The sequence below is a fragment of the Myotis myotis genome, unplaced genomic scaffold, assembly GCF_014108235.1.
Source record: "Myotis myotis isolate mMyoMyo1 unplaced genomic scaffold, mMyoMyo1.p scaffold_m19_p_6, whole genome shotgun sequence".
Classification (NCBI taxonomy): domain Eukaryota; kingdom Metazoa; phylum Chordata; class Mammalia; order Chiroptera; family Vespertilionidae; genus Myotis; species Myotis myotis.
The window spans coordinates 38,613,317-38,635,841 of record NW_023416368.1 but is presented as its reverse complement, the minus strand read 5'-3'; the positions used below and the strand labels follow the sequence as shown (position 1 = coordinate 38,635,841).

The 22,525-nt window shown below is 55.6% G+C and overlaps 1 protein-coding gene across 5 annotated transcripts; it reads left to right on the top strand.

Annotated features, from left to right (window-relative positions):
- Positions 1–2,163: 2,163 nt before the first annotated feature.
- On the top strand, positions 2,164–18,751 carry PDLIM7 (PDZ and LIM domain 7). 5 transcript variants are annotated; one of them, XM_036315518.1, is made up of 13 exons: positions 2,164–2,286; positions 3,224–3,330; positions 7,172–7,323; positions 7,403–7,433; positions 7,831–7,949; positions 8,583–8,719; positions 8,880–8,916; positions 9,862–9,923; positions 10,067–10,304; positions 11,227–11,407; positions 17,462–17,582; positions 18,154–18,269; positions 18,415–18,751. In XM_036315518.1, the coding sequence occupies exons 2-13, from the start codon at positions 3,235–3,237 to the stop codon at positions 18,499–18,501; spliced, it is 1,377 nt and encodes a 458-aa protein (XP_036171411.1). In that variant the 5' UTR covers positions 2,164–2,286; positions 3,224–3,234; the 3' UTR covers positions 18,502–18,751. The 5 variants fall into 5 exon arrangements, with proteins under 5 accessions (XP_036171411.1, XP_036171412.1, XP_036171413.1 ...); XM_036315519.1 differs by lacking the exons at positions 2,164–2,286; positions 7,831–7,949 and adding exons at positions 2,438–2,580; positions 8,328–8,344; XM_036315517.1 differs by lacking the exon at positions 2,164–2,286 and adding an exon at positions 2,441–2,580.
- The last annotated feature ends 3,774 nt before the right edge of the window (positions 18,752–22,525 follow it).

Sequence of the window (22,525 nt, the reverse complement as noted above, 5' to 3'; positions counted from 1 at the left end):
ATGCTAAAAGCAGAGTGTGATGTGGTATGATTTCTGCTTTAAAAATATCATCTGGGAGGAGAAAATTCTGGAGTGAGCAAGGGTAGAAGCAGGGAGACTGTGAGGAGACTATTAAGGTTTCCAGACACGAGGCATGTGGCAACAACACTAGTGGCCGTAGTGACTAGCTGGGGAACACATTCTGCAGGTGGAATGTGCAGAATCTGGAGTAGTGCAGAGAAGGGAAAGGAAGAATACCTTCGTAGTTTTTATTGGGTCAGGCAGATGAGTGGTGGTGCCATTTACTGACGGGGAAGGAGTAGGGAGGTGAGAACATCACTAGTTTAAATTGGGACATGATTTGAGATATGTAGGAGGCATCCAAGTAGAGATTAGATGGAGAGTTGGGTAGTAGAGTCCGGAGTTCGTGGAGGGGAAGTTAGGGCTGGACATACAACTTGGGAGACCTTGGCATGTCGGCGTTATTGAAAGCCACAGAACGGGATGGAGTCTGAGAGAGTTAGTGTAGAGGGGGAAGACTGATGGCCAGGTTGGGAGGCAGATGCGGAGCCTCCAAAGGAGGTGGAGAGGAACAGCAGTGGGGCAAGAGGCAGTGCTCCCAGGCAGAGGCAGAGGCAGGCTGAGAAAGCTGTGGGTTTGATAACCCTAGGTCAGTGGTCGGCAAACTCATTAGTCAGCAGAGCCAAATATCAACGATTGAAATGTCTTTTGAGAGCCAAATTTTTTAAACTTAAACTATATAGGTAGGTACATTGTTATTAACTTAATTAGGGTACTCCTAAGGCTTAGAAAGAGCCACACTCAAGGGGCCAAAGAGCCACATGTGGCTCACGAGCCGCAGTTTGCTGACCATGGCGGGCCTAGGTCATTGGAGACCTTGAGAAGAGGGCTGGAGGGACAAGAGCCTGCCTGGAGTGGGTTCAAGAGAGAAGGGAAGAAAAACAAGTAGAGACAGGACCACAGATAACTCCTTCAAGGAATTTCACTCTCAAGGAGAGAATAAAAGAGCCATAGCTGGAGAGGGAGGTGGGGTCAAGCGAGGATTTTATTTTATTTTTTAAAAATATATTTTATTGGTTTTTTACAGAGAGGAGGGGAGAGGGATAGAGAGTTAGAAACATTGATGAGAGAGAAACATCGATCAGCTGATCAGCTGCCTACCGCTGGGGATGTGCCTGCAACCAAGGTACATGCCCTTGACCGGAATCGAACCCGGGACCCTTCAGTCCGCAGGCCGACGCTCTATTCACTGAGCCAAACCGGCTAGGGTTCAAGAGGGGGTTTTAAACACGAGACTCTTAGAGCAGTTTGTGCAGTGAGGGGTATGAGGCAGAAGAGGGGGATGTGAGGATGGTGGAGGGAGAACAGCCATGCCCTAGAAGCAGCTAAGGGGTGGACGCCTGTTCATTCGCCCGCACCCTCCTTTCCGGCTCAATTCCCCCCAAACCTGCGCTGGGAGGTGCGTGGCGGGAGGCGGCCAAGTGGGGACTCTGACACTCCACTCCCAGCGGAGGTGCTGCCTGTTCTTGGTACCAGGATACAGCCCATCTCAACAGCACGGTGTCGGCGCTGAGCCGTGGTCGCAGGGCAGCGGGCTGCTGACTGCCCCGGGGTCAGGGGGAGGGAGTGAGGGCAGGGGCACAGGTCAGGCTCAGGCCAGCCCAGGGTCCCCTTCGTCTCCGTCCGCTCCTGCCATTATTTTCTGCCTTCGTAGAGTCCGTGTTCTCCAAACCTAGCTTCAAGTTCCCCTGTTCGCCCCTCAACTAACTCCGCTACGATATGTGCCCCCCACCAAGTCCCTCCGATTTAGAAATCCTGGAGCCACCGATGTCTGAGCCTTACCCCAAACAATGCCTGTCCTCACTGCGGCCCTGCGAAGCGGGTATTATGGTCCCATTTTTCCGAGGAGGAAATTAATGTTCAGAGACCATTGTCTCCGAAGGTTGCTTTCTTTTCACTCGGCCAGCAGGAGGCGCAAGCGGTTGGGCGAGCGGCTTCGCGAAGCCAAGGCCCCGCCCCACGGAGGGGACCTGGGCGGGCCTTGTTTTCCGCTCGAAGCGTGATCGGGCTTCGTGATTGGGCGAGGCCAAGGACTGGGTGGGGCTTCCCGTGGCGGGAGAGGCCGCCGGCGGGAGGGGCTTTCCTTGGGCGTGGCCTCAGACACCGCCCCTTTCCGTGGCCTCAAAGCGGACGGCGGCTGCGGGGGCGGGGCCAGAACACGGCGGCCGATCCCAAGGCGGCTCCTGGGAGCCCGCCGTCGAGCAGTGCCCCGGCGGGGCCGAACAGGTACAGGCGGCTGCAGGGGCAGCTGGGGCTGGGCCAGGCAGGGACCCGGGGGCTTTTAGGGACCACAGAGGGCTTTAGGGGTCGTGGCCAGCGCTGAGCTTCCTCCCGCGGGCCCGGGCTCCTGCCCCTGCCCCCGCCCCCGCCCCCGCCTTCCTGCGGCGAAGCCGGCTGCGGCTAGGAGGATCGGCGCCTGCGCTGATTCCTGCGCCTGGCACTCGGTCGCGGCATAGGACTCGGGCGGTGGGCCAGAGGGAAACTGAGTCACATCTGGATGGTAGCAGGCCATTATGGAAGGTACCACCTCCGCTGCGCTCCGGGATGAATTCCCTTACTGGCCACGCTTTGGGGTTCCGACCCCCACCGATCTCCGCCGGGATCGCGCCCTCGCCGCCTCCCCCTCCTCCCTTAGCGCCTAGGGATGTCCCATCATGGCTCCCAGGAGCCCCGACTAGTCCCGGAATGACTAGGACCCACTCCAGCCGCCTCCCTTCTCACCCCTCCCCCTTGAGTCCCGAGCCCCCGGGTGCTCCCTCCGCTGGCTCTGCACAGTGTCAGCTTACACGCCTTATATAGCCCGACCAGGCTCCAGCCGCGGCCTGCCTGCCGGGACCTGGGGGCGGGGGAGAGGAACGCCGGCCCCTGACTCACCCCGCTGTCCGAGACTCCAAGTTGGCTTGGGGGAAGGTCGCGCCACTAGCTCTGGATGCACAGAACTTCCAGCCTGGATGCTGGCTCTCCTCACCCTCCCAGTCCCTGGGAGGATGGGGTTTGCCCCTGTCTGCAGCAGCACAGCCAAACCTGACTAGGTGCTTGCCTACTGGTGATCTGGGTGTGCTCAGCGTCTGTCCCTGCCTGCCTGGCACCAGTCCAAGGCTGGTGTTCCAAGCTGTGCCTACCTGCCCTACCATGCGAGCTACTAACCTTTCTCTTCTCTCAGGGGCAGGCACCATGGATTCCTTCAAGGTGGTGCTTGAGGGACCAGCCCCCTGGGGCTTTCGGCTGCAAGGGGGCAAGGACTTCAATGTGCCCCTCTCCATCTCCCGGGTGAGCCTAGGTTGGGGGAGGGCTATACCAGGAGTCTTTGGATGCTCAGGTCTCCTGTGGATGATGGAAGGAATTGGAGCCAGGGCCAAAACCCAGGAGGTGTCCAGGTCCGGAGGTGGGGGGGGGGGGGCGGGGCGGGGGGGGGGCGGGGGCACTTGTTACAAGGATTACTAACTAGGTGGATGCTAGGAGAGGCTTCCCCAGCACTGCACTACCTGGTGCCATTCCACAAAGCTCCTGGGGCCGCCTCTGAGGCCCATTCTGCAGGAGGGGAGCCTGAGGTCTCTAGGAAGTGTGTAAGCTGCTTGAGGGAGTAATACAATATTTGTTGCCAGGCCACAGGCAGGGTGTTGACTGCAGGATCTCACTACTACCTCATTGCCACCCAGGAAATAGCCATTATCACCTGTTTTTCAAATGAGGGGCCTCAGGGCTGAATTGGAAGGGCTCCTTTGGAGATTTCTTGGCCAAGCAGGGATTAGAATTCAGGCCCTGGGATGGCTGCAGTTTTTGTGGGTGGGTGGGGTTGTTTCTCCAGCTTACCTGAGGACTTCCATTCCCATCCACTGGTCCCATTCAGGCTGCAGTGGCCTTTGACCCCAAGTAGGTGTGGAATGGGCTCTAGGGTTCTGACTTCAGCCCCTGAGAGCCTGCCCTGGTGGGGGCGGAGTTGCAGGCTGGCTCCTCCCTGCGGCAGGGGGATTGCCTTATAAGCCCAAGAATGCAGCCCCACACTGGGATGAACAACTGGTGGCAGGCCCCTGCAGAGCTAAAAATGGCTGGCCTCGGTCTGGACCCCTGAACCACCTTGGTGGGTGCCTCAGCTGGTGACCACCAGGCCATGGCTCCAGTTGTAGGGTCAATTGTGGTGTACAGAGAACAAACTACCTGCCCAGGGACAGTGAGGCCAGCCCTTGGGCCGGTGTCTCTGACTGTGGTCTAGGGGTGATGAAGGGTGGGGAATTTCTGTGCCCAATCCGCCTGCCCAGAGGGGCCCACCCAGGCACCCAGTGGACAGGCAGCTGATGGCAGGAAGCCCAGGACAAGCACCGCCCGGAGGGGGTCAGAAGATTGTCCAGGCACTGCCCAGCCTGAGAGGAGCTGTAAGGTGGAGTCTGTCTGTGGGTGTTGGGCTTGATGGCCAGCGCAGGGAGGTAGTCACTGTTTTTCCCACAAACCTTTCCTCGGTTTCCCCTGACAACTGCCTTGCCAGCAGGGTAGCTAAGGGCAGTGGTCCTCCTACCATACACACCCACCCCTATACAACCCTCAAGCCTTGCCAGCCATGAAAACCTACCCCACACCCCCTCCCTGGAAAAGTGCTGGCCACTGTGGCTGCGGAGCCTTGGGCCTCAGTTTTTTCATTGGTGGGGATGGGCAGCATAGTAGCCTGCGGGTTGGACTTCCAGATGTGGCCTATTGGGGGTACTCTTGGCTCCTTTGTCAGCAGCCCTAGCATGTGGATGAGGCCAACAGTTAATCCCAGCCTTATAGTTGGACCTGGGCCCTAGTGAGTGGGTGGGTGGGTGGGTGGGGTGGTCTTTTATGAGCTGGGCAGCCCTCTCCCTCTCCCCTGACCCCAGCATGGAGGGAGGAGGGAGGGGCTAGGGCTGGCTGTGGTCCCAGGCCTGGGAGATGAGGTAATGTCTGGGACTGGGGGGTTGGGCTGCTCAGTGGAGCCCTCAGGCTGACTCACCCCTTACCCCATGCAGTGTCCAGCCCCTCTGGCTCTTTTCCCCTCCTTGGTCCCTCTGGCCTCCTTGCTTCTCTTTCCAGCCATCCCCCACTCCCTTCCTGCCCTCCCAGCTCTCATGCTGTTCTCTCCACCTCTCTGACCACTCCCCTATCCTTCATGTGCTTCCTGTCCTCACTCCCACTGTTGGGAAGGAAGTTGTCGGAACTCTGGGAGCCAGCTGCTCCTGCCCACCCCAAGATCCCCACCTCAGGCTCAGTCCATATCTCCCAGGAGCCAGCCCTGTGGGTAGGGAGTGGCTGGACCAGGTTTCCCTTCTACTGACTCACCATGACCTTGCATAGGTCACTTCCCTTCAAGGGCGTTACTTCCCTATGCCCATTGTAAGGGGCTGGATTGAACTAAAGGTAACATAGGGAATCCAGGCTCCAAACCCAGCCAAGGAATCAGGGAGTTTTTCCGGTAGGCTGACCTCTGAGTTGGGCCCTAAAACTCACCAGAGTTGGCCTGGTGTAGCAGAGCCTTAGAGTAGGGTCTGGGCCCTACCTCCTGCTAGCTGGGCAACTTGAGGCAAGTTACTTAACTTCTCTGTTTTCCTATGTATGAAGTGGGTATAATCTTAGACTCCTTTCCACAGGGTTGTTGGAGGATTCAGTGTCAGTATGTGGCAATACTAGGTGCTCAATAAATGTAAGCTGTGTTCGTACCACTTAGCAGGTGAAGAAGGAGTCACCCATGCCTTACCCCTCCAACCTCCCAAGCATGAAACAGCCATCAAACCCATCTCTCCCTTACTCCAGTGTTGTTAGTCTCTGCATCTGGTCTCTTTGCCTCCCCTCTCTCTGCTTCAATTCAGTTTGTGTACCTGCACACCTGAGGAGCCTCCTGGGGCTTTGGGCAGCCTGTACCTCTGAAACCCTCCAACCCCCAGCTGCCAAGTATGAATCTCCCTTCTAGTTATTCCCCACAGAACCTGCTCAATGCCAGGCTCAATGCATCTTCTGGCCAGGCATCCTGGGAGCTTAGACCCATGAACTGGGTTGCTCCTGCTGAGGGCCCAGTGGGTTTCATCAGGGCCAAGTCTATCGGAGACCTGAGAAATAACCATAACCTAGGCCTTCAAACTGCTAATGGAACCTCCTAACCTCCAGGCCCAGTCCTGTTTCCTTCCCCTTGCCTTGGAGTCCTTCATAAGTGGACTCTCACCCCCTGGGCAGCACACACCACTCCTGTCACCAAGACCCACCATTTCTCAGAAGTCATCCCTGATGGTCTCAGCCCACACTGGGTGACCCTCCCATCCTGTTATTGCTCCTCATTTGCCACAGTAACCAGGGGTCCCCAACCAGAGCCCAAAGGATTGGACAGAGGGTGAGTGGCACTTGAAGGGCTTGAGGTGACACATTTACAGCCAAGAAGCCACAGCGACACCATGGGCCCCCTCAGGTATGCATTGTTCACTGAGAACTTGAAGACGATGGAGCCTATTCCTGGCTCTCAGGGGATCCCGGCAGATCCCTGGTGGTGGCCCCGGCACAGGGTGCTGGGAGCGCAAGAGGTCAGTGAGAGCTCCCAGGGCGTCAGGGAGGAACTTGCCACTTGCATAAGCCAGAGGACATGTCTGGTAGGTGGAACAGCCTGGGCAAGAGGCCAGTTGGAGCTGAGAAGTTTGGGGTTTAGCCTGAGGGTGGCAGCGTATTGACATCAGAGCAGTCTCTAGAGCAGGGGTGGGCAAACTTTGACTCGAGGGACCGGAGGGCCGGAACAAAAGCATGGATGGAGTGTTTGTGTGAACTCATATAAATTCAAAGTAAACATCATTACATAAAAGGGTACGGTCTTTTTTTTTTCAATAGTTTTATTCATTTCAAACGGGCTGGATCTGGCCCGCGGGCTGTAGTTTGCCCACCCCTGCTCTAGAGTCTACTGTGGGGAGGGTCATGGAGGTGAATAACTAAATAGACGGGGTGATTGTGAAGCTCAGGTGAGCCCCACCCCTCCCAGATCTCTAGTATCCAGCAGCTGCCCACAATATGCTGAATGAAGAGGCCTCTGTGTCTGGAAGCGGGCAGCTCAGGCAGGCTGACTACTGTTGGCCTCAGTTTCGTTGGCAGTCTTTGTGCTCGCCTGACCCTCCTCTCTTCACAGCTCACGCCTGGAGGCAAAGCTGCACAGGCTGGGGTAGCTGTTGGCGACTGGGTGCTGAGTATCGATGGCGAGAATGCTGGAGGCCTTACGCACATTGAAGCCCAAAACAAGATCCGAGCCTGTGGGGAGCAGCTCAGCCTGGGTCTCAGCAGGTATAAGGGCTCTGACCCCCCTGGCAGGTGAGTTGCCTTTGGTCCTGGCTCTCTGTCACCCTTTCCTGTTCTCCTCCAGGGCCCAGCCGGCTCAGAGCAAACCTCGGAAGGTAGGCGACAGGGCCTGGGCCATCTGGGCGGGTGGGATTGGACTCTGGCTGGCCTGCTTTTCTTGCACAGCCGCCTCGGTACCCCCTTCCAGGGGTCAGGGGCAGAAGCTGGAGTCTGGGAGAGTGTGGGGAACTGGGAGTTGGGTCAGGGCTGCCCCACGCATCTCTGCCTGTCTGTCCACAATACCTCTACCAGGCTTGTGCTGCTAGCTGCACTGGTGGGCTGAAATCATTGCTCCCAAATGGGCCCCTTGAAACCTGAGTCACCCCCTCCACTAAAGCCTCATCCAGACGTGTAGGGGCGGGGCTGGAGCACCACTGTCCTCTGCACCGGTGGGAGGGGGCGCCCCTTCCGCAGCTCTGGCCCAGGCCCCCTCCCATTCCCCCCTCCGCCCAGGCCCTGACCCCTGCCTCGGACCCCCCGCGGTACACCTTTGCACCCAGCACTTCCCTCAACAAGACAGCGCGGCCCTTCGGGGCGCCCCTGCTGGCTGACAGCACCCCACAGCAGAATGGGTATGTCAGCTTTGCCCGCCCACCACCCACGCTAAGTCCACCCGCTAAGCCCACCCATTGCTGCTCTCTCTGCTCTGCACCCCAGCCCCGCTGGCACTGTGTGGCAGTGGCCCCTGGCGGCCCGGGCGGGGGCTGCAGGTTTAAGGTCCCTCCTAGGGTGATATGGCTGCTGCCCAAGCACTGCCCTTCTGGGAGCTCTGAGCCAGGCAGCGGCCCCTGCTGGCACCCCGGGGTTAGGGTGTGGTGTTGGGCCCACTGAGCCTCAGACACTCAGTGCAGCCTTGCCCCTGGCCACTCTGACCCCGTGCTATCTTTCTTCTTCCCATGTATCTGTCCCTTTTTTCCTTTACCTGTCCCATCTGTCTATTTCCTTCACAGGTGCAGACCCCTGACAAGTCAGTGAGCCCCCTCTGCTTGTCCCTCTCTTCCTTCCTGTTGGCATTCTGGGTGGTGGCCCCTTCCTACCCTGGCTCCCTCTCACTTATCTACCCTACCCCCTCATTCACCCAGCAGGGTCCTGGCCTTGCCCTTACCCACTCTCCCATCACTATAGCCCACATGCACAAATTCCAGGGAGGGGCTACCCCACTGGTTACCCCTGGCATGAGGTCCTGAGCCACACCCTCCCCACAGACAGCCGCTCCGACCGCTGGTCCCAGATGCCAGCAAGCAGCGGCTGATGGAAGACACGGAAGACTGGCGACCACGGCCCGGAACGGGCCAATCCCGTTCCTTCCGCATCCTTGCCCACCTCACGGGCACCGAGTTCAGTAAGTGGCAGCCCGGGGCAGGACAAACTCTCCTCCTGGCCCACAGCCTGGACCTGGGCTCAGCCAGAGCTGGCTAGGCACCCTGTAACCCTTTGCCAGGGCTCAGGGCTGGGCTAGCCCTCTGTTTTCTCTCGGTCAATGCCTGCCTCTGCTTTCTCAGTGCAAGACCCGGATGAGGAGCACCTGAAGAAGTCAAGGTAAAAGGGCAGGCACCAGTCCCTCTTTCTCATCTGCTGCCTCTCCCATTCCAGCCACCACCCTGTATCTGCTCCTGGGGGTCCCCAGCCAGGGCTCCATTCTCCTTTCTTCCCTTCCTTCCTCCTTTCTTTTTTCCCTTTATCTCTCCTTCCTTCGACTTCCTCCTCCTTCTCTCTCTGCCCCTCAGGGAAAAGTATGTCCTGGAGCTGCAGAGCCCACGCTACACCCGCCTCCGGGACTGGCACCACCAGCGCTCTGCCCACGTGCTCAACGTGCAGTCGTAGCCCGGCGCTGGCTGGCCAGCTGTCCTCTCGCCTCTCTTTCTCTTCCCCCTGCCCAGGACACCCCTGGTGCCTCCAGCTTTTGCCTACCTGGCCCACCTCTTGTCTGCTCCTGTCCTGAGCCTCCTGCTGGCCTGGCCCTGGCTGCCCACCTGGCACAGGCCCGGCTTCATCTGCCACTGCCTTCCCTCTGTGCCCTCTGGTACTGCTGTCTACCAGGTCTGTCCTGGCTCGGGCATGGAAATAAACACTCATTCCTCCTTTCTCTGCCTCTGTCTTTGTGGGCTTGGTTTGTATTTTACGTGTGGGGTATTAGATTGTTTAGACCCAGTGTGGGCCCTGCCAGTCTGGGTCTCGGTGGGAGGTGGTACCTGACAAAGAGGGTCCTGCCTTCAGAGCTGGATCTTGGGGAGGAGGAAGTCCCAAGAGCTGCCCTGGAAGCAAGATCCTTGCTCCACCTCCCAGCCCTGTGCAACAAACAGGCCTGCTGCATCCTAGCTGGGAGAAGCTGCCTGGCCCAGCCCTACCCATGGGACCTGGAGTCCGGCCCAGCAGCTCTCATGCACCCAGGCCTCTCCCATGGGGCCAACAGGACTGAGGTTGGGGGGTGGGGTCTTGTTAGGAGACCCAGCTGTGCAGTGCCTTGAATGGCAGATCTTGCAGCCAGGTGCCCAGGACAGAAGCCCCAGTCCCAGCCTCAGCTACACCCCAGGAACCCTGGCCTGGTGAGAATGGGCTTGGGTCTGGGGAAGGGTGGGTGGCCTCCAGGTGATGGGGGTGGTGGGTCCCTCCAAGCTGCCCTGGGTTCTATCCCTGTCACTTGGGGTCACTGGGCACCCCCCGGAGCCACTTTCCTTGGCCCTGGCAGGCCCTACCACCCCCAGCCCGACCAGCCGCCCACCCTGGGCTGTGGACCCTGCATTTGCTGAGCGCTACGCCCCGGACAAGACGAGCACAGTGCTGACCCGGCACAGCCAGCCCGCCACACCCACGCCCCTGCAGAACCGCACCTCCATCGTGCAGGCAGCTGCTGGAGGGGGCACAGGAGGGGGCGGTGGCAGCAATGGCAAGACTCCTGTGTGCCACCAGTGCCACAAGGTCATCCGGTGGGTGCCCTGTTCCTTTCTTGTCCTGATGCCTTATCCTAGTGTCTTTCTGACCGCTGCTCCCCCATCTGTCTCTCCACTCATCTCAGCTGCCATTGCACAGGATAAAGATTCAGTTCCCATTTGGAGTGGGGGTAGGGACCTGACCTGGGTCCTCAGATTCTGAATCTTGCATCACTTTCCCCTCCCCATATCAGTCTTTATCAGTGTCTGCCCCAGTGCAATGGAGGAAGTGCCGGCGATGCATCAGAGCTCACCCGTAGACTGACTGCTCTCAGGCAGAGAAGGGCCTGCCCCTCTGCCTCTCTCCCTCCTGTTTGCTTGGTCTCTCTCTACTTAACCTCTGCTCTGCAGACAGGCCAGGGGTCCCTCCTTCTCTGCACTGCTTCTGGGGTCCAACAGAGTCCCAAACCTCCCCCCAGAATCAAAGTACCAGATTTTAGAGGCTTTCTAGTTCTCAGCTCACCCCTGCTCTTGCCTCCTGTCGCTCTGATACTCTGCAGAGCATGGGACCTGTGGACCTCCCCCCAGGCCAGACGGAGCGGGCAAGCAGGATAGCATCCCCTCAGGTACCCACTGGTCTTCAGGACTCATGGACACTCTGGGCCTTCTGCCCTGCAGGGCCCTAGTTCCTCATGTTCATCTCATTGGGCCCAAGCCAGCAGCCCCACCCGGTATAACCCTCCTCCCTATTCCAACACTGCCCCATTCATGTCATAAAGTGATACAGCTTCATTATTCTCCCTGTGTGACTGGGCAAGTCATCTCCCAAGCCTATTTTCTCCCTTCCTTGGGAAATGCAGAGAATGAACTTCCCCTTCAGGCTTCAGAATTGGTGTTCAGTAAACCCGCTCGGGCTTGGGCCAGGCGCTCCCACCTCATTTGTATACTCTCCCTCTCACTGCCCGCACCTCCCCCTCAGGGGCCGTTACCTGGTGGCACTGGGCCACGCATACCACCCCGAGGAGTTTGTGTGCAGCCAGTGTGGGATGGTCCTTGAAGAGGGCGGCTTCTTCGAGGAGAAGGGTGCCATCTTCTGCCCACCCTGCTATGACATGCGCTACGCACCCAGCTGTGCCAAGTGCAAGAAAAAGATCACAGGCGTGAGTGGGGTTGGCAGGTGGGTGGGAAGGTGCATCTGACCCTGTTGGCATTGAGGGGCTCTATCTGCATGAGCCCTTTTGATCCGTAGCAGCATAATAAATGGGTTGCTCTTTTGGTCTCACTTTGCATTAGCCAGGATCATTTTAACAATGACCGGAATCCTACCCAAAAGGGCTTGAGCAAGAGTGTATTGGCTCAGCCCTGGCAGGTTGCTCAGTGGTTAGAGCACCAGCCCATGCAACAAGGGGTTGTGGGTTCGATTCCTGGTCAAGGGCAAGGGCACCTACCTGGGTTGCAGGTTTGATCTTTGGTCTCCAGTTGGGCGTGTGTGGGAGGCAACCAATTGATGTTTCTCCCTCCCTCCCTTTCTCTCTTTCTAAAAATCAATGGAAAAAAATATCCTCTGGTGAGTATTAACAACAACAAAAAAGGGTGTATTGGCTCAAATAACTGGCAAGCCCAAGGGGTGCTAAATTTCAGGCCCAGCTGATGGCAGGTCCCGAGGTCATCAGGACTCTTCCTACTACTTGCCTCTGTTTTCATTGTTGGCTTCATTCCCAGCTTCTGTTCCCTAGAAGGCAGCAAAAATGGAGCCACAGCAGCTCCAGGTTACCTCCCCAGCTTAGCACTGCAGAGTGAATGTCAGCTTCACTTCTGGGCCAGTTGATGCATCAAGATTGCCAGTGCTGCTGCTCATCGGCCTGGCTTGCGTCACATGCCCATCCCTGACCCAAGTCCCGTGTCTCTGATTGGCCTGGCCTGGTGACACAGGCCCTGGAGCGGGAGTTGGCCGAGAATGGGGGAAGACTGGTTCCCTGAATTAAAACTAGCATAATGTTCCCCAAAGGAGGGAAGTACATGTGGATCAGGTTGAAACAAGCTGTGGCTGTGGCATTGCACTTGGCTGCAGTGACAGAAAAGCCCACTGCAGAGATGGAGTCAAAAATTGCAGGGCTGGAATAGATGCCTTTAGGCTTTTCCTGCCTTTTTGCTCTTAGCCTATAGACGTTTGTCCCCAAACTTACCCTATCATGGTTGCCAGGTGACTGTGCAAGGCCCCAGCCTTATATTCTTGCTGCAGACAGGAAGGAGGCAGAGGGGCAAATGGTATTTTTTTAATGAAGTTTTGCCTTTTAACTCTGGAAGAAAAACCAGGAATGTGCATCTTCATCTCAGTGGTTAGAGCTGAGCACCTGGGCCTCAGAGCAAACTCATAAGAGCAGAAGACAAAAGAGAAGGGGGTTATTTGTGACAGTCTTTTGAGAGGCTGGTCCTCAGTGTCTGCACCCCTAAGGTATGAGGAAATGAAGCCTCTGAGAGCTGACTTGGTGTGCTTGAAGGACACAGGACTATTGAGTGGCAAAGCCAGAAACTCACACTCAAACACTTGTGATTCAAAATCTTAGTCTTACCACTGAGACTACACACTCAGCATAGCCTGGCCGGGTGTCCTGCAGGGCAACCGAGCTGCCACTGGAGCTGGCTTGGGACTTAGGTCAGCACGTGTCATGGCTCAAGGTGATGGGCTGCCGGCCTTCCCTCATTAGTTCTCTCTGTTAAGTGTGGCAGTGAGCCCCATGCTGGGGACACCTTGTGAAGAGATAGGCATGTGTCCTGTCCCCAGGAGTTCACACTGGGGAGGGGAATGCGGAGGGTATCGGGCTGAAGGCAGAGCCAGGGAAAAGGGTACAGAACAGGCAGGGATGACAAGCTGAGGGGGTTACTGTTGTACTTACGGAAACTCCTCAGAGCTCAGGAGCAAGACGCTTCAGAGTTGGGGTACGAGTTGGGAACAGCCTCAGGCCCAGCTGACTCCAGCTTGGACTCATGCTTCTTATTTCTGGGTCCAGAGGCAGAGCTGCCAGCCGTAGCCAGAGAGCTCTGTGGTGATGCTCATACTAGGTTACCTTGACTGCAAGTGGTAGAGAATTCAAAATGATGGCAGCTTATTTCTTGCCTAACAAAGTCCAGCCTGGCTGGTGTGGCTCTGTGGTTGAGTGTCGCCCTATGAACTAGGAGGTCACAGTTCGATTCCAGGTCGGGGCACATGCCCAGGTTGCAGGCTTGATCCCCAGTGTGGAGGGGGCGTATAAAAGGTAGTGGATCAGTGATTCTTTCATCATTGATGTTTCTGTCTCTCCCTTCTTTCCTCTTTCTGAAATAATTAAAAGCATATTTTTTAAAAAGTCCAGAGGTGGGCAGCCCAGGACTGGTAGAAGGACCCAGGCTCCTAGATCTTGTTATTCGGCCATTGTCTGCACAGGTTTACTTACCACTTACAGTCCATGGCTTCGGGCTTAGCCAAAATCTTCATGTTCCAGCCAGCATGACGTTGGAAGGGAGGGAGGGAGGGATGGGAGGCCCATGTCAGCTCTCTTTAGAGGATGCTGCCACCCAGCCCTCTGCTTCCATTCCATTGGCCAGAACTCAGTCATATGACCCCACTGAGCTTCAAGGGAGGCTACAGTCCATGTGGGGCAGCCGTGTGCCCAGCAAAAAGAGGTTTCATCATTAGATGGGAGAATGGGACATTATCAGTCTTCGTCATTGTAGTGACAGGTCATGTGGCACTTACTGTGTGTAGGCATCCAGCTTCACAATCCTATGAAGTCAGTTTTGTTATTTCTTTCTGATAGATGAGGGAATTTTGTCCAAGATCACACCATTTCCCTGCCAGAATAGGCCACATCCATTTGACTCTTCTGGAAAATGGGCTGGATCCCAGGATCTCTTGAGCTGGGCATCTGGGTTTTCTACTGGCGTCATACTGCACTCTCCCCTGGCCCCTCCCTCCAAGTCCTAGGTGGGCAGGTTTATCACCCAGGCCACAGATGAGGAGCTGAGGCCTGGGTTCTGGAGTGAGCTTTGATGGCAGACTGCTCCTGCCCTGCCCAGGCTGGTGGTTCCACAGAGTGGCCCTGCAGCCTCAGCTCCCCTCTTGCAGGGATTCCAGGGCCTGGTAGACCCTAGGGCGCACCCTCACGCTCGATGGGACAGGAGGCTGACCTCCCCAACCTGCCATGGGCTGTGTACCCTGCCTGCGCCCAGCGCTGCAGACTTCCTGTCCTCAGAGCTCAGTGTGGAGAATGGGGAGAGGCACAGGGCAGTTAAATTGTTCCAGTGGAGTTGGAGGGAAGCTCTGGAGAATGGGGGACACATTAGAAAGAACTCATTCTGATCTGGGACCCCATGCTCAAGGCTCACCACTCACCACCAGCCTCCCTCACCCTGGTAATCCAGCCACAGGTGCTTGTCTCCCCCACCCCCCGCCCCTTCAGGGCCTTTGCACAGGTGTCCTCTGGCAGGAACACTAGCGTTCTCTTTACCTCATTCTCATCTGGGACTCATGATTTCCTGAGGAACACCTTTCTTGATGCCCTCCCTTCCCACCAGGCTAGACACTGCACAATTTACTCACTACCCCCAGTCCTTTTACCATGTCTTCCCCAGGTATGAACATGGGCTGGGAATGGGCTATTTTGTTCATGCTTATTTAAAAATTTTTTAATATATTTTTGTTTATTTCAGAGAGGAATGGAGAGGGATAGACAGAAATATCAATGATGATTGAGTCATTGATCGGCTGCCTCCTACACACCCCACACTTGGGATCGAGCTTGTAACCCGGGCATGTGCCCTGACTGGGAATCGAACCCCGACTTATGGTTCATAAGTTGACGCTCAACACCGCCTGGGCTGCTCATGCGTCATACTGTGCCCTTATGTAGGAGGTGGTCAGTAAACACTTGAAGGAGTGACCTCTAACTTGAACTTAAAATGTGTAGGTATTAGCTCAGCCAGTGTTGCTTAATGGTTGAGTGTCAACCCATGAACCAGGAGATTCCCGGTCAGGGCACTTGCCTGGGTTGCTGGCTTGATCCCCAGGAGGCAGCTGATCAGTGATTCTCATTAATGTTTCTCTCCCTCTCCCTCTCTCTGAAATCAATAAATCAATATAAAAAATATATTTTTTTAAATGTGTAGGAATTAACTTGGAGAAGGATCAGGGACAGTGCTGCAGGCAGAAGGAATAACTTGTGTCATAAGGCGACACCCGGGAAAGTGTGAGTTGAGGTGGAAGAGGTGGCAGGGGCTGTGTTAGGAGTTTGGAGCTGGGGGTGCTGGTGAGGTTAGGTGTGCCTCACCAAGCCTCCCAGGCAAGGAGAGACACCTAGATGGGGGGTAGGGGGTGCTGAGGCTGCTGAGGTCAGGGGCATGGGGGTGGGAGAAGCAGACAGATTTAGGAAACGGGGTAAAATAGACAGTACTGCTCACAGGTCCTTGTGAATACCAGCAGAAGCCTGCCTTCCTGCCATGCACCCACTGGGCCCAGCTGTGGGCCCCCACATCCTGCTGGAGCCCCTGTCCTATTGTAGGCAGTGGGAAGAGCCAGCTTTGGAGTCAACGAGACGGGCACAAAACCCATTTCTGCTGTCTTTTGGGGGCATGTCGCTTTCTCTGGGCAGTGAGTCCTGCCCAGGTGGTTGTGATGTGATGTAAGATGTGACATAGAAGTTGTGGAGGGCAGAGATGGTATATCTGAGACCTAGATGCTGGCCACACTCAGATCTAGCTTGGCCCACACTCTTCCATTTTTATTTTATTATTATTTTTTAAAATCCTCATCCGAGGATATTTTTCCATTGATTTTTGGAGAGAACGGAAGAGAGGGGGAAGGACAGAAATATCGATATGAGAGAAACACGTTGATTGGTTGCCTCCTTGCACGAGCCCTGGCCAGGGCCCAGGCGGGGGGTTAGGGGAGAGCCTGCAACCAAGATACATGCCCTTGCCCTAGCCCAGGGGTGGGCAAACTTTGACTCAAGGGCCACAATGGGTTCTTAAACTGGACCGGAGGGCCGGAACAAAAGCATGGATGGAGTGTTTGTGTGAACTAATATAAATTCAAAGTAAACATCATTACATAAAAGGGTACGGTCTTTTTTTTTTTTAGTTTTATTCATTTCAAATGGGCCGGATCCGGCCCGCGAGCCGGTTTGGTTCAGTGGATAGAATGTTGGCCTGTGGACTAAAGGGCCCCAGGTTGGATTCCGGCAAGGGCACATGCCCGTGTTGCCGGCTCGATCCCCCCAGTAGGGGGCGTGCAGGAGGCAGCCAGTCAATGATTCTCTCTCATCATTGATGTTTCTCTCTCCCTTCCTCTCTGAAATCAATAAAAAATATATATTAAAAAAAAAAAGATACAAATCCTTGACTGGAATCGAACCTAGGACCCTTTGGTCTGCAGGCTGACGCTCTATCCACTGAAGCAAACAGTGAGGGCCACTCCTCCATTTTTAAATAAATGTGTGAACCCATGTTATCAGAGTGGGCCTCATGGAGAAGGTGACATTTCAGCAGAAACTTGAAAGAGGTGAGGGCTGGTGAGGGCTGAACCTTGCAGATAACAGGGCGGCAGAGCAATCCAGGCAGAGGGGCAGCTGGTGTGAAGCCCCAAGATGCTGTGTGGTGCATTGACCATGGGCGAGAGTCTACTAGTATGTAGAGGCAGCAAAGGGACAGAAGCTAGACCTGCTGGCCTCTGGGCCCTTCACAGGGGTCTGGCTTTTGCTCAGAGAAATGTGGAGCAGGCGGGGATTCCAGCAGAGGGGATGTGGCCTGGCTCAGGTTAACATCAGCCTGTAGGAGCAGAGGGAGAAGTGCAGACGCTGGTTTTATGGGGTCATCTCACCAGAGATGTCCAAGGCTCACACCCTGCATGAGGGAGGCTGTGCGCAGTGGTCAGGATCTGGATGCATGGTGAAGGTGGGCCCAACAGGATTCCCTAGTGGACCTGATATAGGGTGTGAGCGGGTAATTTGGCCTGTGCAGGTGGAAGGATGAAGTTGCCAAAAATGGAGATGAGGACAGCTGTGGGAGGAGCAGGTTAGGGGTACGGATATTGGGAGCTGAGCTTTGGACATGTCAAGTCAGAGGCATAGTGGACGTCACCAGGAGACCTCAGGGTAGGAGATAGGGAGTGGGAGGGAGATGTCACATTTACCGTAGGAAGGAGTGGGCTGAGCTGCCAGTTGACTGTCATTTCCTCCCAGGAAATCATGCATGCCCTGAAGATGACTTGGCACGTGCATTGCTTCACCTGCACAGCCTGCAAGACACCCATTCGGAACAGGGCCTTCTACATGGAAGAAGGGGTGCCCTACTGTGAGCGAGGTAAGAAATAGAGGGGAGGGCCGCCCGGCTGGTGTTGCTCAGTGGTTAAGCATTGACCCATGAACCAAGAGATCCCAGGTTTGATTCCCGGTTAGGGCACATGCCCAGGGTTGCGGGCTTAATCCCCGTTAGGTGGTGTGCAGGAGGTAGCCAATAGATGTGATGTTTCTCATCGTTGTTTTTATCCCTCTCCCTTCTCTCTCTAAAATAAAAAAACAAAAAACCGCCCTTGCTGGTTTGGCTCAGTAGATAGAGCGTTGGCCTGCGGACTGAAGGGTCCCAGATTCAAATCTGGTCAAGGGCACATGCCCGGGTTGCAGGCTCAATCCCCAGTAGAGGGTGTGCAGGAGGTAGCCGGTTGATGATTCTCTCTTGTCATTGATGTTTCTATCTCTCTCTCCCTCTCCCTTCCTCTCTGAAATCAATAAAAATATATTTAAAAAAATAAGTCAATAAAATCAATAAAAACATTTTTTAAAAAGGAAATAAGGGGCAGGGCCAGGCAAAAGGGGCGTGGCCAAGGCAGGTGAGAACCCAGCTCCTCCTTCCTCTCTGCCTCCTTCCCTCCCAGACTATGAGAAGATGTTTGGCACAAAATGCCGAGGCTGTGACTTCAAGATCGACGCCGGGGACCGCTTCCTGGAGGCCCTGGGCTTCAGCTGGCATGACACGTGCTTTGTGTGCGCGGTGAGTGCCCCCTCAGTCCTGGGTCCCCCGCACCCTGTTCTCCACCTGCTTTCCTCCACTGCCTGCCTCTGGGATTCATGAGAGGTCGGGAAGGGGCTTTTCCGGCTACTCCAACCCCAAGTGACTGGACCCTGGCTGTCCCCAGATATGTCAGATCAACCTGGAAGGAAAGACTTTCTACTCTAAGAAGGACAAACCCCTTTGCAAGAGCCATGCCTTCTCCCACGTGTGAGCCCTTCCAGCCCACGGCTGCCTCTCCCTGCCCAGCTGAAGGGGTCACTGTTTCTGGAGTTATCCCACCAGATTTCTGGGTCGGGTTGGCAAAGGTCACCCCAACCCTGACCCCTGGCCCGAGTCTGGGGTTCCCTGGGCCCTGCCTCACCCCCTTTATCTCCCTCACTCCCTCCACCACCATTGCACACGGTGCTGGCCACACCGGCCCCTGTTCACATCCAGTGCCACAATAAACCTGTATCCAGTTGTGTGCTGTGTGCGCTTCCTCCCTATGCATGAGGAGTGGTGGGATTTGAGGCAGGTATCAGGGTAGAGATTAAGCTGGTTTTCTTAGGGCTAACCATCCTAATGGTCCTTGTGATGGGGACAAGGAGGGCTCTTGGTCAGCCAGAGGAGAGGCAGGGGAATTCCATATGCTGGGCCACGGTACCCACAGAAGGGGATCCTGGTCCAGCCTGGTGTGGAGCTCAGAGAAGAGTTGAAATGGGAGGCTCACTTCTGCCTGGTACCTGGACACCTGGAGACTCTGGTGTTGGCCTTACCTATGTGGGGGCTCTTGCTTCTCACTGGTGCCCTCCACCACCCTAGGGGGATTGTCATCTCTCCGGCCCAAAGCCTGGACTGGAAAGGGACTGAAGAGAGGGCCCAAACTAGGCCAGGACCACGCAGCATATCCATGGCCACCTGTCCTTCAGGCTCCTTGGCATGAACATCTGAAGTTGGTGTTCTCGATAACTCGGGCCCCTCCCCTTTAAGAGAAGAGAAGGGTCTGTTCTCTTGAGGACCCTGGGCAATGAGTACAGGGCTTCCTGTGTTATTTTCATGATGTCTTGTCAGTGCCTGGCGCATAGTGAAAGGCCAAAAAATGTTTGTTAAAAGACTGAATGAGGTGCCTGTGAAACATGTAGGAGACATTCAGGGAGCAGCTGAAGATTCAAGTCTGGATTCACCTTGGGTTCAGTTCTGGAATGAGTTTGGGACAGGTCTGGGGCAGTCATCACAGATGTTTCTAACGGATGCCTGTGGACGCTGGGAGCTGGACCCAGGCAGGTCTACCAAGAGAGAAGCAGGAGGGATACGGGTTTTCTTTCAACACAGACGTCCGGAGCATATTAAACAGTATCTTCCACTTCCACAATGAAATGTGTTCCCTACCATTTCTCTTGAACCATGAAGCCCTCAGTCCACACTTGGTTTCCATGGATACAAGCGAGTAAGATCACAGGGGTGGATGGTGAGTGCTGCTGGGAGTCCTCTGGCGAGAGGCTTCTCCCAGGCAGCCACCCTCCGCCTCAGCCTCGTGCTGCCACATGGTAATGCCAGCTGTGGCCTGATCTGCCAGTTTATTAACAGCATCCAGAGATCCAGACCTTTATGTGAAATCTGGTTTTTTAATGTTGGCAACTAAGATTTCTTTTTAAAATCCTATTTAAAAAAATAATAAATGTGGGCCAAGTGCAGTGTGAGGCCAGCCAGGGCCCCAGCATAGATAAGAGAGGAGAGCCCAGGAAGCACCAGCATCACAGCTCTGGGCAGAGGAAGCAGGAGCCGCCAAAGACGAGAGTTGTGGGCCTGTCGGCCTGGTGGTCTGGTGGGGTGGCTGGGGCTGGGCAGGAGTGTTTCCAGAAACTGCCAACAGTGTCAAGCAGGCAGATAAGCCAGGCGTCCAAAGGCGTTTCGCAACAAGGTAACATTTGACCAGATCAGTTTAGCTGAGAGCTGGGTTAGAGGGACAAGGCGGAGGGGGGAGGATGTAGAAGGAGTGTGCAGTCAAGAGAGTGCAGACAGCTCTCTGAAGCCTGGGCTGTGGTCCACTCACTCAGCTGAGTGCCAAGAGGGGTGGAGGGGGAAGCTGGGAAGAGGGAAGGTGGGAGAATGTAAGGGGAAAGTGAAGAGCAGAGAGCTGGGGCTGAACCTCAGAAAGAGGGGCTCTCCTAGATGGAAGGAAGTAAAAGCAAGCATGGGGTACCTGTTCTGAATGGTCACCTCTGCCAGCACCCACAGAGCAATCACTCAATTTCATCTAATCCTCAAAATGCACTTAAGAGAAATCGCATCAATGGCATGTTTCAGGTATGGGACGGGGAGGCTCAGAGAGGGGAAACAGCCTGTCCAGAACCACCAGCCAGAATGGCCCAGGTCTGTGGGGCCAAGCATCAGAGGGTCTGCTCCGCACTGCACCTCAGCCTGTCCCCACAGAATCGCAGGGATCACGGTGTTCCAAAGCTGGGTGCAGGCTGGGCGATGGTGACTGGGAAATGTCCCGGCGTCAGGCAGGGGGGCCATTAGCACCCTTGGGGATCAGTCTCCCCAGCTGAGGGGGCAGAGCCCAGGGCAGGGTCTGAGTGGGAACTGGAAAGACAGCCAGCAGGAGAGAGGCTTTTTCCAGCTCTGAGCGGCTGGAGCGCATTTGAAGTCAGCAGGGAGAGGCAGTGGAGGGCAAGCAACTGTTTCACCAGCTGCAGAGAACAGAGGCAGGAACTGGTGACTGGTGCTGCCTCAGTGCTGCTGGCCTTGGCACACGCACAGATGCACACAGCCCCGCAGCCCTCCATGTGGCCATGCGACGGGAAGGGAGCTGAGGCTGTGGGCTAAGGGGCGCAGCAGCCACACTGGAGTCCAAAGCCAACCCTGAGAGTGGAGGTGGGGCTCCTCCCCAGTTGGTGGTGGTGCGGGGTGGGGTGGGGTGGGGGGGTCGGGGTGTGTGTAGAGTTCCAGGGGAGCTGAGAGGACAAGCAGCTTGCTGGGAGCCTGAGGAGAACTTGGGAGGTGGGGCCATTGTGCAGTGGGGTCTCTACAGAGTGCTCAGGGGGGCCACCAGGACGAGCCTGGGTGCCAATCAAAGCCTGGGGGACAGGGGTCCTCAAACTACGGCCCGCGGGCCACATGCAAATACAAATATTGTATTTGTTCCCGTTTTGTTTTTTTACTTCAAAATAAGATATGTGCAGTGTGCATAGGAATTTGTTCATAGTTTTTTTTTTAAACTATAGTCCGGCCCTCCAACGGTCTGAGGGAGTGAACTGGCCCCTGTTTAAAAAGTTTGAGGACCCCTGGACTAGAAGGTCAACTCACCTTCTTGCCACTGACAAAAGTGACCATTACTTGGGGACTGAGTAGATCAGGAAGGACTCTTTCAAATGCAATTCAAACTAGTTTCATTAGAAACGGAGAATTTATCTCATTTAACTGAAAAGGTTAATGACTTCAGATTTGGTGGGATCTGGTACCATGGGTGTTATTAGGAGTTTCTATTCATCTCTCTGCGCGACTTTCCTCAGTGCTGGCTTTTTTCTCAGGAGGCTCTCCCCATCATTGGCAAAGACACCCCTCAGCCAGCTCTAGGCCCACATCCTGCCAGCTCAGCAGCCCCAGTGGAGCCTTTCTTAACGATTCCAGATCAGTCACTGAACCCTTTGGCTTTCTGACTGTTCAGTGAGGTGACTGCTGCTGGACCCTCAGCTGGGGCCAGCTAGATCAGGGCCAGAACAGAGGTCACTTCCCATGAGTCCCCTCAGAGACTGTCCGATCAACGCTCCCCTATGCTTCACTTTGTCCTGGTTCCTGGAATAGACCATTGCCCACAAGCAAGCATTTTCCTCTTATCTGGGGAGGGTCACACCCTAATACCCCTCCATCCTGCCCTTTCCTGTATGAGTAACCCCTTAGTGTCTGCCCCTCGGCACACAGGGTACCCACCTCATCCTGCCGTCGCCCAAGATGCAGCCCATCTGTAAGTTCCCTTAATAAACTCGTAATATAATGTAGTTGTCAGCCTCTTTCTTCAGTCTCTCAGCCTTAAGGAATTTTATGTAACAAGGATGCCTGACCATGGATGCTACTGCACGGGATACACTTCCTCCTTGTCCAGGACACCTACTCCCTGACTCCTGCCCTACACCCTCTAGCTGGCTATAGCCTGAGGAGCGACTCTGACTAAATTCCAGGCCAGGCTAGCCGCTACATGTGGAAGGGGAAGTGACGAGGGTATGTGGTGTGCTGCAGTGACGTGGGTTCCCATG